At 37.3% G+C, this 18,088-nt stretch overlaps 1 protein-coding gene across 3 annotated transcripts in view; it reads left to right on the plus strand.

Moving 5' to 3' along the window:
• The window catches only part of VCL (vinculin), a 128,305-nt gene that overhangs the window by 60,179 nt on the left and 50,038 nt on the right, over window positions 1-18,088 (plus strand). For all 3 annotated transcript variants that reach the window (XM_074232883.1, XM_074232884.1, XM_074232885.1), the window contains exons 4-6: window positions 646-754; window positions 2,327-2,449; window positions 11,152-11,312. In XM_074232883.1, coding sequence (XP_074088984.1) covers window positions 646-754; window positions 2,327-2,449; window positions 11,152-11,312 — 393 coding nt within the window. The remainder of the gene's footprint in view (window positions 1-645; window positions 755-2,326; window positions 2,450-11,151; window positions 11,313-18,088) is intronic.

Below are 18,088 nucleotides of genomic sequence, written 5' to 3' on the forward strand. Positions count from 1 at the left end.
TGTTCTCACTCCATAGCAGAAAGGGTGAATTAGGAGTCTCCACAGCAAGGACTCAATTTCTCAATTAGAAATACTTCAGTCCTCTTCCAGCTCCTTTAATTAGCTATTTTTGGTGGGTAAATCCCTTTTCTTTTTGACCTCTGATTTTCCAACAAAACAGGGATTATCTTTGCCACCCACTTTCTTAGGTGTTGTGAGAATGAGCTAGTTAGCCACACCCACTCCAAGCTTCATCTTAAAGCCATTGGCTTCATTGTTAGGTAATTTAAGTTTTTTTTAACCTGGTGATGAAATGTTAATATCTACATATCAGGAGATCATCACCTGCTTAATTTAATATTTCTTAATTCAATAGACTTAGATTTCCTCCAAGGATCTCAGCTGAGATGAGGTTAGACTCATTCTGACTTGTAGAAGAAAAGTTACAATGGAAAGGTGATATTTAGGTTTGCTATAGGGAGAAACTTCCTTCCAGTTCCAGCTACCCAAACATGTATTGGGCTATTTAGGGTTGGAGTCCATTTCCCTTTCTAGATTTTTCAAGTGAAATTTCAACGGCCTCTTGTTTTAGATCTTGTTGATTTGTGGGCCAGGCCCACAATTGAATGAGGTGGGTTTCTGAACATTCTGTGATTCTCTTTTTAGGTCCGCAAAATTATCCGTGTATGCAAAGGCATTTTGGAATATCTAACAGTGGCGGAAGTGGTAGAGACAATGGAGGATTTGGTCACTTACACTAAGAATTTGGGACCAGGTTTGACCCTCATCATTTTGTCCACATTATTTCTATTTGAAACAGAAGTTAGAACTCTTTCCTTCCTTCTCAAGTTTTTTATGGTGAAGAATGTGGAAATGTAAAAAAAGTAGAAAAATAAGGGTTGTATGCGGTTGAAATTCATTTGTAATTGTTTGGGTTTCTGTATTTCCCTACTTAATGGAGTCTGAATACCAAGTATATCTTTTAAAAATCCTCTTCCTTTTTGGTGAAGTTATATTAAACCAGACATGGCAAACATAGCCTGAGAATGTAGGAAATAGTTTTCCATTGCTGTAATGCTGAAGGCCACCCTGCATTTTGACCTCTTCACTCTGTGTTACACAGCATTCCTTCATTGTTTGCCAGCTGGCCTGTGGCCCTTTATGACTCTTAGCTTACTAATGAGTCCTCCTACCACCAATGGATTTTTGGTAGCCCAAGATTGAAAAATCTTATGATACTTAAAGAGAATTATAATACTATGGCTTTCTTGTTTGTAAAAAAAATTCCTTACACAAATAAAAATTAAAATTTAAGATAATAATCAAGCCAAAGAAGATGAAATTGCTTTAAAATTATAGCTTAAAAAATCATAGTATGAATCCACTTTTACTTAATGTCAGTGATTATAGCCTAGAGGAAATACCTTGCCTGCTTAGGTCAGTTATATTGCATAGAACCACATAATAAACCCCAAATCTTGGAAATTGGAGATGAACATGTCACTTATGTGACATGGCCTGCAAATGTCTTTTTTGTATAACTCTGGGATTCATGTCTTATTGTATTGAGATCCTTTTGAGACTTAAGTAACTAAATTTCCCTTTGTGTAGTTACTGGAGACTGGATGTGCTTCTAAACAGTGTTGCATTGAAGTGAAAGTGTTGTGCTTATAGAAATTTGTGTCTATGATAGATTATCATAAAAAGTACTTGTCATTTGAATCATTCCAGAAGAGAAGTTTCTTAGTGATTTAGAGAACTAAGTCAATCTTTTGACTTATGCCATCAAAATGTAAAATGTTAAAATATAGATGAAAAGGTACTAGGTATCTCCTAGTATTATTTTTGTTTCATTCTTAATTGATGTAAACTTAGAAAGTAGATTATTGGGAGATTCTAAAATAGTATGGGCAGGGTTGGATTCAGGATGTAGCATGTGGAATGGGTTATATCCAAGCCATGACTGAAAGTACAACATAGGCTCCACATATAATATTCAATAACTTTCTGGGCCCCTGTTAATATAAAATTCCTACCTAAATCTTTGAGAATAGTTAAATTTTATACATTAAGCTTTAAGAGATTATTTATATTCTTTTTTAAAAAAAACATTTTGTCATATTGAGTCAGTGGATTGGCAGTGTTTGTAGAATTTCTGCATTTGTATGTTATATGTATAGTTACATAATTAATAATTATGTATACACGTACATCTGTATCTGTAGACACATTGCCTGATTCTCAGTCTTATTGTATTACTTTAATTTAGAGAGTTGACCGGACCTAAGAATATGACTCTAGGGCCCATCTACAACTTGTAACAAATGGCTTGTTTTTTATGAACTAGGAATGACAAAAATGGCCAAAATGATCGATGAAAGACAGCAGGAATTGACTCACCAGGAACACAGAGTGATGTTGGTGAATTCAATGAACACTGTTAAAGAGTTATTGCCAGTCCTCATTTCAGGTATTTACTTCCTGTATTTTCATTAGAATGAATTTTAAGTATATGACCTGAGTCTTTAGGTGATTTGGGGGGGGGGGCATTGGGGGCAGGGTGGATGGTGGATGAATTTTATTTTTCCTTAACTGCACATCCCTGTCTTTTTTTGTCTGTTCATGCGTGCAAAAGCAAGGAATAATTGATTTTATAATTAGACACATTGTCATTGTGTCCAGCCAATTGGTTATACTAGTTAGCTACTGGTATGTAAGAGGATTGATTTGACAACTGTTTGGGAGATTCAGTTGGCTACTAGTTTTCTCCTATACCTTTCCCCCATTGTTACCTGAAATTCTCTCACCCTTTGGCCCAGGGATATTTTCCTAGTTTCCATAAAACCTTTGCCTATGGCAACTGATATCTCTCACACTAACTGGAAAATATCAGATACCCTGGGTTCAGTTTGCAGGTTAATATCTTAACTTATTGACTTTCTCATGGAGACATACATTTTTTATTAGAAATCTAGATTGAAAACTAGAGCTGCCTATGATTAATGTACCCTCCCAGAATTCTTTTTTCCTCTTTTCCAATTAAAAAAATTTCTGACCTTATTAATTGTGTGGATACACACACAATAGAACTAAAAAGAAAATTGCACATGAATCTCTTTCTTTTGGCATCAACTGTGATTGTGACTTGCCTAGGGCCATACAGGTAGGTCATTCAGGCTGGATTTGAATTTAGGACCTCTTGACCTTAGATCTGGGACTCTATCCACTGAACCACGTAACTGGCCTAATGAATCTCTCTTATAAAATCCAATGCTGCTTGCTTTTTCAACATGTAACTTTCAGAGCTATCCTATTTTTTATGTTTCCTTTTGTTCTTCTGTTCACATTATACATTAAAAACTATTTTTTCTGTTGTACATATTCAGGATGTCTTCTATTTGCCCTGGCAGGTTGAGTGGCTTTTTCTTATCCCCCTCATAGGGTAGGAACATTAAAAGGATTGAAGAGTGTTTACTTCTGTAAGTCCTTTTCTCCCTCCCATGGGGTGCTCATGCAACTCTCATTAGATATGGTAGTCTTCCTGTTGTATTCCTTGTAGAACTGTGAAGCTGCCTTTCCTCAGCATCATTCCTCAATTCCTAATGCTAATGGTACTGGGGGTCATTTCTAGGATGCTAATGAAAAAGTCCAAATTCTGGATCCTCAAGTACATGAGATTTCCCTTTGGTCAAAGTGGAGTGTGGGTGAGAAAATGCGGGGTTAAAATGAGGGCAGATCTATCCTCTTTTCTGTACCCCTCTCCTCCAATCAATTCCTTCTCATTGATTTGTCAGGAGGGCTTCCACTCCTAGCCTAGTGCCAGATTCTTTAATACCCCAGGTTCCAAATTGCCTTGTTATTTTATTTTATTTTATTTTATTTTATTTTATTTTATTTTATTTTATTTTATTTCATTTAATTTTATTTTATTTATTTTGGTTTTTGCAAGGCAAATGGGGTTAAGTGGCTTGCCCAAGGCCACACAGCTAGTCAATTATTAAGTGTCTGAGACCGGATTTGAACCCAGGTACTCCTGACTCCAAGGCCGGTGCTTTATCCACTACGCCACCTAGCCGCCCCTTGTTATTTATTTTAAAAATAAAAAGTTCATAGGGCATGAGCAATCAACTCAAATAGTCTGAGCACACTCTTGTGTGGCATAACTTTATTTGATCCAGTGACTTCTAAATTGTTCAAGGTCTTTTCTAAGTGCTTAACATGTCTTTGATTGATTGATGGAATCAACAGAGGTGTTCTCACTTGATCATGGAACAGGAGGCACCAGATCTTTTCATCTTCTCTTTGTAGGTTTCGGGGTATCCTGAATGACACGTAAGAACACTTTTTTCTGTGAAAATTATTTTAAGTGTGTAGTTAATCCATGCTTATTAAAAACATTTGTTGCTATACTAGATTCAGAACAGATTTAATGTGGAACTGTCAGCTAGGATCATACTTGTTGATCTAGGTCCCAGAAAGTCGAAATTCATGGCTGTTGAGAAGGACAACATGCAATTTAGTGATATGCTGAGCTTGGGAATTCTGATCAAGTTTGGGGAGAAGGAATTTGAGAAAGAAAAAGAGGATTCAAGGAAAAGACTTGAAGAACTGAAGTTGAAGGATTTAAGTAGAAGAAGAGACATTCAAAGAGGGAGAAATGGAGGAAGAGAATGACTCAGAGGAAAATATTTATGGAAAATGGGGTATATATTGTCAGAACAACAGTCTCCAAAAACCAGAGCAGAAGAACACAGTGAGCAAGGGCCAAAGGAGGCAGAAACAGAAATGATGCTATCATTGGAGAAAACTCTAGATCACCTGGACTGAAAGAAGACATCAATGGTGAATTTGAGGAATCACAGCTCAAGTCTGATATTGAGGAGTGATAATAGAAGCCATGGAATCTTCATTAACTGGACTTCTGCTGTGACTTTCTCTCTGCCCTCACTTCCTTTAATTTTCATTTCAGGAACAAATAAAGGAAATTTTGAAGATTTATCTCATCAGTATGGAATAACTAGTTGCCGGGAGAGAAAATATAGGAATCTTGACAGGAAGCTATAATTCTATATTAAAGTTCATTATATAAAAGGAAAACAAGGAGTCATACAACAAACCCCCCTAGATGTTGGGAGAGCATATTTTAAAGGGTTCAAAAATTTGCATAAGTCAAGTCCCATACATTATAATTCTATAGGGAAATCATTCACTCAGAAGAGCTTGGAGATCACAGAATTATAGATTTTGAGCTAGATGGGACATGAAAGCCAATTTCTTTAACTGTCTCATTTTACAGATGAGATAAAAGAGGTCCAGGAAAGGTTAAGTGCCACACCTAAGGTCATTCCAGTAATTTGTGACTGAACCAAGACTTGAGTAAGTTCAGGGCTACTTCCATTGGATTACTGTGCAGCCCTTCAAGATGGAACTCCATATGTGCTTGGGTGTATATGTATATTCACATATCCAATATCTATATAAAATCTGTACAAAATGGAATGCTTCCCTAATGGGGATATTAGAAGAGAACAACAAGCAGGCTTTTGCCAACAATGTTCAACAATGGATTGCAGCTTCACCATTTACTAATTGGTAAAAGATACAGAGAATATAAGATCCCATTGTGTATTTTTTTTGTTGATAAATTCAGAATCATTCAGTTCAGCAGAACAAAATTTCCCTTAATAGGCTCTTTTACAAGATTTCTACCATCCATAAAACAAGATAATTCAAGATTCTTAGGAAGATGCCCAGGGAGAGGGCAGCTAGGTGGTGCAGTGAATACAACACTGGCCTTGGAGTCAGGAGGACTTGAGTTCAAATGCAGCTTCACACACCTGATACTAGCTGTGTGACTTTGGGCAAGTCACAATCTCATTGCCTCACTCCCCCTCAAAACAGAAAAACAAAAGAAGAAGATGCCCAAGGAGAAGACTGATGAGAAGGAAGAAATGATCAAGGGTTGGGTTTGACTGGAGATCATATGGATTCATCGGGAAATCACCAACCAACTTCCATTTAAGGAAGCTATCCAAAAAAAATGGAAACAGGGAACAGGCAAAGGGAGGAGGAACAAGAAAGCATGACACAATCATACAAGAATAATACTAGAAACCCTCCTGGTCAGAGTAGCCTAAGGAAGGCTAAGCATAACAAAAATCTTATTTTAAAGCTTTTTTGGAGAAAATTTTTTATGTTCAGAAGAGGATTTCAAAAAGAAGAAAGATGGAAAAAATTATTTTAACAAACTTTTTTTAATCAAGGATAATGAAACCATCACATTTGGATCCAAACATCCCTGTCTCTCAGGTGCTTGCAGATGAAGAAGAGAAGATACTAGAGAGAACAAAGAACCTAATTTGGAGCAAGGATATAGCCTGATTTGAAGAAATAAGCAGCCTAAATTGGAGCCAATGTGTCTGTAGAAGAGATTGGTGCTGGAGGTGATACCATTGTGAGAACACTGAAGAACCAGTTTACTAGTTTTCTAAAGCAGTAGAAGCAGAAACAGCATTTTGGAAACTGGAAGCAAAAGATGAGGGAAAAGCTGAGAGTGGAAACAAAAGACAGCAAAGAAGTGGAAATCTTGTACTTTATTGAAGAAGAAAAGATTAAGAGTGTGTGTGTGTATGTGTGTGTGTGTGTGTGTGTGTGTGTGTGTGTATGTACACTCACATATCCTCTGTCTATACAAAATTTTAGAAGAAAACAGCAACCATACTTTTGCCAACAATATTCACCAATGGATTGCATCTTCAACATTTCATAATTGATAAAAGATATTGAAAATATAAGATCCCATTGTGGTTTTTTTGTTGCTAATTCAGAATCATTTAGCCCAGCAGAAAAAAAATGCTCCCTTGATAGTCTCTTTTACAAGGTTTCTGCCATCTATTTAGTAAGATTATTCAAGATTCCATGGCAGATGGGGCAACAGAAATAAACCCTGTTCAGTAACCACCTGATAATAAGCATCAGATAATAGTTATCCTCCAAAAGTATTCATCACTGTCATGAAGAGATCCTATGCAGTGTCCAGGTCAAGAAAGGATTCCAAATGGATGTCAAAGTCCTCCACATGCTCTCAATTGTGTTGGAAATTGGGTCAATTATATCATGTCCCAAGACATTGGAGAGACTCTTGGAAGAGATCTGTAATTACTCAAAGAAGTTTTGATCTGTTCATCCTTACAGGAAAAACCAAGTGAATGAATGTCTTTTGCTCAGATTCCAGCATGTCAAGTAGTGTATATGTGTGTGTGTGTATATGCATATATATGTGTATGTATATGTATAGACATATATGTGTATGTATATGTATAGACATATATATGTATACATATACATACACACACACACACATATATATATATATTTATATTTATATTTATATTTATATGTATGTATATAAACCAGGATAGGTAATACAGGGAGGCCAAGAGGTAGAAAAGGAGGAGAAAGAAAACTATATTGCATTTGGAAAATTTTAACATACTTTAATATACCCATGAACTTCCTATGACAGAAAAGTCACATCTATTCAATGTAAATATTTTATTGGTATCCTTTATTATGAAACTTGGAACACTACTACCTCCGGAGAACTAAAGATGAGCCTTATACCAAGGAAAATGGAAATGTACATTGTATGAAGATGAAGGAAGGAGAGGCATAAAGTATGTCTTTCTTTCACCAAGCTATTGATTTGGTTTTCATGATTTTTCTGCATCACTCTCATTTCTCCTCCCAATTTTTCATCCACCTCCCTTAATTGCTTTTCAAAGTCTTTTTTTGAGCTCATCAATAGTCTGAGCCCATTTTCTATTTCTCTTGGAGGTTTTGGATGATGGAAGCTTTGATTTTGTCATCATCTGAGCATGTGTTTTGATCTTCAATGGGACTAAAGTAATTCTCTATGGTCAGATTCTTTTTTTTTTCTGTTGTTTACTCATTTCCTCTCTGGAAGACTAATTTACAGCATTTCCAAGGCTTTGGGTTTTTTTTTGGGGGGGGGACACCCCACTGGGACCTTTATTCCTCCAAGGTCGTATGTTCTCTTGCCTGTGCTTTGATATATTGATGACCACAGCACTACCCTCTGCCCTTGAGCTGTTAGGAGGGGCCCTACTAGGCTATCTTAGTATGGAAGCCCAAACTGCAACCTGGATCTGAGTGTGGGCAAACAGCAGACTCCTGCTGCCAGGGAGAGCAGAGATATTTCTGTCTTCTCCCCTGGCCCTTTTACCATCTGTGGGCTGTGCTCTGGAGGTGCAGGCTGGTTTCTCCGGATTCTTGATGCAGGTTCTGTGGCCAGTGCTCTTCACTCTACATTCATTCTGGACTAGCCAAATTTTCTCCCCACCCCTTCAAGCAATTCCCGGGCTGTGCTGTGCCTAGGGCTTTTTCCAACTCCTGGTACTGGTGAGACACACCTTTCCCAGGAACTTCTGTGTCATCTTAGAGTGGGAAAATGTATCACTCAGTCTTTCTTTGGGTTCTGCCCCTCTAAATTTTGGCTGGAGTCATAATTTGATGGCTTTTGGAGTTTCCTGGGGAGGGAGTTCCCTGGAAATGCTGCCTTCATGCTACCATCTTAGACATAAAGTATGTCATTAGGAACTTGTATGATTTGTGATATTGGAAGAAAGTAGGGACAACCTCCAACATGCAGTTCAGTGGATCTCTTTTGATGAATATGGACAGTCTGGGTAGGCTTGGATGCTTTAAAATTTGAAATGTTATAGGAAAAGTCCTGAGTCACAGATATCACCATCCAAGGAGAAACAAAGAGGAGATCAAGGGAAAGAAGGAACTCCTGTTTAGGGAGATTAACATATAATGCATAGTTATTCAATTCTAAACTCTGCTTCTTTCTTCTTTGCCAAAGAGAATGATCTTCATAATGGAGGGCACAGGGAATTGGTATGAAATGGGTCATCTATTGTCTCATCCACTTGGAGGTTCCCTCCCTTAGTAAGGGAATGTTAGGAACAAGAAAATAGTGTCAATAGAAGAAGGAGAAGGAGAAAGAAGAGAACATGAGGATAAAGATAGAGGAAGAGTTCAGGTTACTTGTCTCAGATGAACTGTAGCCTTGGGTTTTAAAACTATTGGGATCATTATCAGTGATACCTAAAAGATTATGGAGGACAAGAGAGATCCTACAGCATTGGGAAAGGGCAAATGTTTACCTAATTTTCATAAAAGGAAAAAAAAGTGGAATCTGTCATCTGTATGCCAGTCTTTGATTTCTGACAGAATTTTAAAGCCTCTCTCTCTCTCTTTTTAGGTTTTTGCAAGGCAAATGGGGTTAAGTGGCTTGCCCAAGGCCACACAGCTAGGTAATTATTAAGTGTCTGAGACCGGATTTGAACCCAGGTACTCCTGACTCCAAGGCCGGTGCTTTATCCACTATTCCACCTAGCCGCCCCTAAGCCTCTCTCTTTTTAAAGAGATTATTAGTGAATATCCAGAAAAGCAAGTAATGAATATAGAATATTCAATAATCACACCAGACTGATTTTATTACCTTTTTTGGGGGTGGTGGCACAGTTTACTATTTTGGTTGTGGAAGGCAGTATTATAGATATATTTATTTTACCTATATTTTAGCAAAACATTTAACAAAACAATTTCTTATGCTGATCATCTGCAGACTATGGAGGTATGTAAGCCAGATAATGATCTAATTATGTGGATTTGAAATTAGTTGGATGACTGACTGGAAACATAGTCTGGAAGTTCAATGTAGTTTGGTGGGAAGTCTTCAGAGATGTGCTTCAGGAATGCATACTTAGTTCTGTATTATATAAAATGTTTAATTAGCTAATTGGATGAAAGGATAAATGACGTGTTTGTCAGAAAGCTGGTATGATCAGAACTCAGAAAAGTCTTGGTAGTCTACTGGACTGTTATCTAGGAAGATGAAACTTAGTAGGGATAAATAAGTTCAGAATATTACACCAATGTTTAAAAATATTATGAAATATAAGAAAGGAGAATTCATATGGCTGTAAATTAAAAAAAACCCCTCTAGATTTTAGTGACATTAAGATTTTAAATGGTCAACATCATGGTATAGGAGCCAGTAAAGGTAATTGCAGTTTTAGGGTACATTAAGAGTGGCAAAATATCCAGGACTAGGAGAGTGATGTAATTAATTTTCTTTGCCTTTCACAATTTTTAATGAGCTACTGTGGAAGAGGAAATTTGTTCTGCTTGGCCCAAAAGAGCAGAAAGTAAAAAATTGCTAAGAACCCAGTTTAGGCTTAATTTGTAAGGGCAAAACCTTTCTGATAATGAGAGCTCTTTCTGTAGGAGGCATTAGGATCCCCCCTTATGAATGAACTTCAAGCAAAGACTGTATAGTTGTTCTTGAATTTGGGAGAATTTGGGAGAAAACTGGTGACAAATCCTGGAAGGGTAAGGAGGGTTGATTCATTTGTAATTTTTTAAATATAATCTTGAATATAATCTTGGGACTGTGGTGGGGTGGACTGTGGTGGAGGCTCTTCTTGGTTAGCTATGGGTTGGACCAAGTAACTTCTCAGGGTCTTTCCTTCTCTGAGCTTCAATAATTTCTGTTTTCACATTGACTTCCTGAGGAATATTTGTTCTGGGTATGCCTACACCTACATGGCAAAGGGGTTGGAGGAAAATTTCTTTCTATTATGAATTTTATAGTAAAGTGCAAATTGTTGAGGTTTTTTAAGTTTTAAAAAAATTCTTGTGGAAGAAATTCTGTCTATCCTATTATTCTACATTATTGTGTTTTATTGTTTTTAAAGGGACAGAGGAAGCCAGGTATAGGGAATGGAGGAGAGATCCTAAATTTATAATCTCTACTGTCTAATCTCTGCCTTCATTCTTTGTAAAGCTCAGCTATGGTTAGAGTCAGTATTCTCTGGCTCTCTGGGGAAGCCTGAGTACTTTGTGGCTGTGAGTTTTGGGGTTTTTATATTGAATTATTATAAGTGGTCATAGAGACATATTTTGTGTGATTAGTCTTCTTGTGATAAGGGATTTCCATACTGGAGATTTTTATTTACCTTACTTCTCCTTTTTAAGAAGATGATTACACTTGTTTAATATATTTTATACATGATATAGCTAATCTTATACATTAAAATTGAGTTTCAGTACAATTTCCTAACTTCTAGTGTGTTTTTACAGCTATGAAGATTTTTGTAACTACTAAAAACTCAAAAAACCAAGGTATTGAAGAAGCTTTGAAAAACCGTAACTTTACAGTGGAAAAGATGAGTGCAGAGATTAATGAGATCATCCGAGTATTACAGCTTACTTCCTGGGATGAAGATGCTTGGGCTAGCAAGGTAAATATGAATTTGGGAGAAAACTGGTGACAAATCCTGGAAGGGTAAGGAGGGTTGATTCATTTGTAATTTTTTTAATATAATCTTGAAGTATTTTCATGTGTTGCAGAAGATGCTATTTAGGTAACTTTGCTTTTGGGACCAGTTATCACTTGTTGATCAAGTCAAAATGAATATACAGCCCAGAGTAATGTTCTAGTTACCTCAAGATTTCAGGCCAGGACTCTCTCTGATGTCTTGGATGAGATAATGCTTTTATAATAGGTATTTCCTTTAGGGAAGGATGGATAAAAGAATCCTCTTGGCAGTGGTTCTTATACCACCTTTTACTGGTAGCTATTGCCATGAAGCTATCATGTTGATCTGCACAAAGGCCAACCTTAAATATAGGATACCTCCCCAAAATGAGATCTCTTTGAAAGAAACCTTTTACATAGATGTGCACAGATTATAGCCTCACTGGGACTCCTTGTAAGGCAGATTTAGGACGAAAGTACAGCTTATATTCAAACCATTACAATAAATTAAATGGCCATGCATCCTATTCTAGTGGAAAACATTTTCCTCCACTAACTTTTGATCTTGAGCAAACAATGGAAAAATTTTGGCAAGTGTCCTTTGATTCTGGGAGAAAAGATGCAAAACTCATCTGGGGAATTTATTTTCATAAAAACTCTCAGATTTTAGGAGTTTTCTGGAGTTTCCTTGTTTTCCCTCTTGTTTTCAACACATTCCTTTGACTGTTGGTAGATTTTTCCCCTGCCTCTGCCAGCCAAGGCTTTGTTCTGTGAATTGTCCCATTTCCCCTTGTAGTGACTATGACTGAGGCATCTGAACTGGGGACTCTAGCAATTTGTTTACACTCCCAGAGCTTTTTTCCCAATACTTACTGCACGACAGATGCTTGTGATCAGGGTCCCATAGTCCACCATTGGTGGAACTGAATTGAGAACCCCATAGCCCCTTTCTCAGGTGGAATTTCTCACCTTTTTCCTAATGGTGCTGGACCTTGCCTTGGCCAAGCAGGGGCCTAGGATGGATGCCCACCTGCCCTTTGTCTGGTGGTCGGCTGCCTGAAACCAAACACATGAGGCTAACTGTACCTGCGACTTGACCACGGGTGGGGTGGGGGCCTAGGGAGAGTGGTTTGCACACTTCTTAATCAGTTTGTATTAAATTTCTTACAATGAAACCCTGATGCCCCTTGGAGTTGACTTATCTTTAAAAGTCTTGAAATATTTTCCCACTCTGACTTCGCTGTTATATGACTTCTTTCTGCCTTTTGTTTTTGTTTTCGTGTTTGTTTTATTCTTTTCTCACCTTTAGAAGGTAAGCTTTCTCCTGCCATCTAGCCTATTTTGCACCGTTTTTGCTAAAAGAGAAAAAAAAGCATGTCTGTGAGGTTTTGTGTCTTGTGGTGGCTGTGTGCAGTGCCTCCTTTTGTGTGCCAGTGTGTGACACTGTGCTCGAATTCGCTTTAGAATGCCAATCAATGAGGATCTCAGGGCCATGGAGATGGAGGCGGCTCTAATCTAGGTGCTCATTTCAAGTTCCAACCCTGTGGTGAATCAGACACATTGGGGAGGCCCATGTGGGAGAGCAGGGTGACATTAGAGTTACTTGAGGACTTACTGTTGTCATTTATGCTACTTCTTTCTCTGAATTGCTCCCCCATCATTCTCATCTGGAAGGTCTAGAATTTTGGGACTGTCTTTATAATTAAAGGACTGTCTTTATAATTAAAACTCATGATTGATGAGTGCGAAAAGCTGCTTAGTAGAGAGTTTAGAGTACTGGGCTTGGAATCAGCAAGACCTGGGTTCAAATATCAATCCTGGGACTTCCTTACTGGGTGGCCCTGAGCAAGTCATTTAGCCTAAGGCAATTCTGTGGCTTTCCTACTAAGATAGTATGCTACTAGATAAAATTCCTATGCTCAGAATTCTCCACCTTGAATAATTATAGAGACTTAATGAATTTATGTTTTGAAGCATAAAGTTAGTGCTATTGGTTGAGTATATTAAGCTCTGTTCTTAGAATTAGTGCTAGATTTCTAAATTTAATAGTAATTGCAATAAAATCAAAGAAAGGATGATTCCAAACATTGAGTTGTGAGCATCCAGTATCTCTGTACCCTTAGTATTCCCAAGCTCCCATTCCTCTGTCCTCACTGTTGACTCTTCTCTGCTTCTAGTAGGTAGTAGACATGGTGGGGGGGCACTAGATTTTACCCTCTCTAGCTTTCCCTTTTTCCAGAGAATAATAGAAAGGATTAAGGCTTGTTCCTAAATGGTGACAGTATGGCCTTGTGCTGATGTTGAAGGAATTAGTGAAATTGCCCAAACTAATTGCAATAGAGAAATGTAGGTAGTATGATCTAATTCATTGATGTCATCATGGACAAAAATTGTTTTGAGCAATATTTTTCACCTTGATGTAATTTCTATTAGTGGAAAATAATGAATAGAAAATGTTCATTTAGCACATTTAGGATCTCTCATTCTTTCCTCTTCAAACTAAAAATAATTAATCCTCTTTTGCTATACATGTCACCTGCTTCTACAGGAGTGCCGGTGCTCCTAGACATTGATGGATCCTTCAGAAAAGTGGAAAAAATGAGTAGGGGTAAAAGTATGTCTTGCCTAATGAACTCATTTTTAGGGAGACTATTGTTAGTCATTGTGCCTTTGAATCTGAATTCTGGTAGAAATACTAAGAATTTTCAAATGATTTCCTATGTCATACTAAAACCAATTAGTCCCTCGGAATTTCTAGCCTTGTTTATTGATAGCTTCCCGTTGAACATTATAGTTAGTAAAATGTTGGCACTTCAGATTCAGACCTCCCTCATGCTCCTAAGAAATCTTCTGAGTGCTGTCAGTCTTCCTTGTGTCAGGTTAACTCATGCTGTGATTGGGGAGAATATGAAAGGTAAGAAGAGGCTGGTTCTCCATGACCAGGAGGACCCATCCCCTGCAGACCACTTCTGTGGTGTCTTCTGCTGCAGTACTTTGTCATTCACTAGGAATGAGAGTGGCTGAAAATGGTAGTAGTCCTGCCAGACTTCACTACACATTACCAAAAGTAGAAATATGAGCCTCAAACTACATCACTAGAATACTTGTTTTTTACTGCAGAGATTAAAGATCTGAGAATCAGATTTTATATTAACTCTTCCCTTATCTTCTCTCCCCAAATAGAGAAGAGTGTAAATTTCACCAAATTGTTCAGTATTTTTCATTAGAAACACTATTATGCAAGATTTGCCAGTAGGAATTCATGTTAACAATCTCCTTCATTTGTCGATTGTATTTTATCACTAAAAGAAGAGAAACAGTTCAGATGTTATGAGATCTTATTATTTACATGTTGACTTTTTTTTTACAAGGCAAAGTGACTTGCCCAAGGCCACACAGCTTGGTAATTAAGTGTCTGAGACCCGAATTTGAACTCAGGTCCTCCTGACGCAAGGGCCAGTGCTCTATCTACTGTGCCACCTAGCTGCACTGACTATTTAAAAATTTTTTTTCCACATTACTACATTAGTCATGTTGTAAAAGTAAACACAACCCGTTCCCCAACACACACACACACACACACACACACAAAGAAAGAGAAACCTCAAGAAAAATAAAGTGAGAAAAAATAGATGAGCTTTAAGTCTGTATTCAGATACCATCAGCTCTGTCTTTGTGATGGATTGCCTTCTTTATCGTGTCTATCAGAGAAATTGCTACAATTTTTTTCCCCATAGCTGCTATTGCTAGCTGAATTTCCCTTTAATCCTATTCCTCCCCATTCCATTTATTCTGTTCTCTCTCTCCTTTCACTCTATCCCTCCTCAAAAGTGTGTTGTATCTAACTAGTCTCACCCATGATCTTCCATCTCTTCTCCCCTTTCCCCATCTCCTATTTCCCTCTAGGGTAAGATAGATTTCTATACTTAATTGAGGGTGTTATATGTTGACTATTGAAAGAGCTCATACTAGGAAAAGAATATTTCTTCAACTAGTTTTTGTGGGTTTTTTTAAGCTTAATTTTTTTCCCTCAAGACTGGATGAGAGGTATGATATTGGTCCAGGGCTAGAATGAGATGGTGGTGGATGGCATGGGAAGTAGAGTGGCAACAGCGGATCCTCCTTTTGCCCATTTGTCAAATTATCAGGAACCTTGAGGGTCCTGAACTCAGTTCTTCTTGGTTATATTTGGGTGAAGTCATTTCTATTTAAAGGTGGTGCTTTGGCTGAAAGTGAGTTTTATTGTTGCTAGAAAGATATTTGAAAGGGATTCTTTATGTCTTCTGCCTTTTGCTAAGTGGGAGCAATGCCAAATCATCACTCTTTCCTTTTTTTAATACAATCTTATATGTTCATATAAGGAATTTTTTTTTATAAAGGGAAGAAAAGCCAGTGAAAGGACCCTATTTTCCTCACTCATTTCAACCTTCCTTTAAGAAGATAATGACAGGAAACTAAAGGGAGTAGGTGGAAGGTAATTGGTTGCAAGTGTAGTTTTGTACTTTATTTAATTAGAAATCCAACTAGATTGTACCCAGATCCACCTTCTTGAGTGCAGATAATAATTATCCTCTTCTAACATTGCTTTTCTTTCATTGTATCTGAATTTTTGCCTTGCATCTATAATAACTATACTGTATACAATGTTACTGTAAGAAATGTCACACAAATGTAACATGGGATTCTTAGATTAAAATATCAAGACCTATAGATTTTTTAATTTTTCATAGAAATTAATTTTTGAAAGTTTTTTCTTTTCAAGTGACTATGGTCAAAAACTCTGAAAAAACAGACATCTGCCCCTTTAGAAGCTTTGTTACCTAAGTGAAATTTTTAGCTTCAAAGTAGTCTTCTTCAAGATTTGACACATATTTATGTGAGGGAAAACAAGCTGCTTAATTTGAACATCTTGATGCAGCCATTTCTCCCACTCAATTGTAAATTACTCATTTCATGAGTATAACTTTCTTCCCTTCCTTCTCCCACATTTCACTATCCTAGGGAGAAAAAGGAAAGATTTCTTGAGAGGAATGAATAGATCTCTAGTTGGTCCTTTGAATTTCAATTTTTTTTTAAGACAGTGTATCCAGAAAGCAATCATCTATCTAGGGCACTGATGAGCAAATGATGGAAATTTGACTTGTAGAGACGAATAATTCAGGGCAGCGTTCTTATGTAAGTGTGTGTATGTAAGTTATGTACGTGTTTGAACCTGAAATCAACCCAATAGAAAATTTTTGTTGACTCTCATACAAAATCAGTGTAAGCCTGGACAATTCCCACTTAAAAATAGGCAGACTCTTTAAGTCCTGGTGATCTGAAGATTTGCAATATAGTATATAATAAAGTGTATGATAATATGAAGCAGAGTGCTAAATAATTTACTTAAAGCTTTCTTAATGAATACATACATTTATTTTAGTGAATACATGTTTTACATTTATAGGACTCCTTTCCTTTAAGGAGAATTGTTTCCCAAAAAACTGTTGTGAAGCTGGGTGATGGTGTGGAAAGAACATAGCCATTGAAATCAGGAGATTGCTTCAGATCCCATCTCTTCCATGATTAGGAGCTGGCCTTAGAATTCTTTGAACCTCATTTTCCCCATCTGGAAATGAGTATGACCGTTAGTTTTAGTTTTATTTCATTATCTGTCTCATTGGGCTGCTGTGAGGAAGACACTCTGCAAATTAGATAAACTGTTTAAAAAGGAACTTTATTATCAGTTCTTTTCTTGACTTGCTCATATTTACCTTTAATAAAGTTGAAACAATTGAATTTTGAGCTGGAACAACTTTAATTGTTCAGTTGGTCTGACTTTACATGACTCCATAGACCATAGCACAACATTATTGTCCATGGCGTTTTATTGGCGAAGATACTGGAGTGATTTGCCATTTCCTTCTCCAGTGGATTAAAGAAGATATTAAATGATGGCTCTTGTGAGTATCTCAGGACAGATTTGAACTTGGGTCTTCCTTACTCCAGGCCCAGTGTGCTGTCTCCTGAACCAACTTGCTACCAAAGAATTTTAGAGATGGGTTAAGCCACCTGTCTTTTTAATGATGAAGAAACTTTGCCCAATGCTCTTGGACACTAATGAATTCTCCCCAGATCTCATAATAAGTTAATGGCAGACTCAAGATAGAGGTTTCCACCCTTTCGGTTGGGTATGCTCTTCTCTCTGCCCTGCTGCCTTCCCAAGCTGCAAGGGCCTTCACAGAAGCTTGTGTCATCACTATGATGGTCCTCATCAGGATCATGAATTTGTAACAGAATTAAGATATAGTTTAACTTTTAACTTGGAGTGAAGGAGAGGGCTGGCTATATTTGAAGAGTGATATTTAAATTATTTAATAAAACAAGGCTTAAAGAGTTTTACTAGTATTTATTTACTTCCAAGTAATGTAGAAATTAATTCAACCTCAGAACTCTGCCTGAAATCTTTGCCTGGTGGCACTTGTTGGAGTAATGTAGATGCTCAAAAGTAAGCACTGTTTTAAAAATGTTTTAATTCACTGTTACTATCACCAGCTCAGACTATTTTGTCCACTGTGATTAGCCTTAATAAGTGAGACTTTGCTGTGGATGATTACAGGGAGCAGTAAGTGGTCCTGTGCGGCAATGGTGAACCTGAGTTGTTAATTTGGAAAAGACGATAGTGAGATGGTGGCCCTTCAGGTCTAATTGAGATGTGCAGAACTGGATTTTGGGCTGCTACGGTCAGTTCACTCATGCAGCTCTGTAGTATAGTTGCCT

This window comes from Macrotis lagotis, chromosome 4 (genome assembly GCF_037893015.1).
Source record: "Macrotis lagotis isolate mMagLag1 chromosome 4, bilby.v1.9.chrom.fasta, whole genome shotgun sequence".
NCBI lineage: Eukaryota > Metazoa > Chordata > Mammalia > Peramelemorphia > Peramelidae > Macrotis > Macrotis lagotis.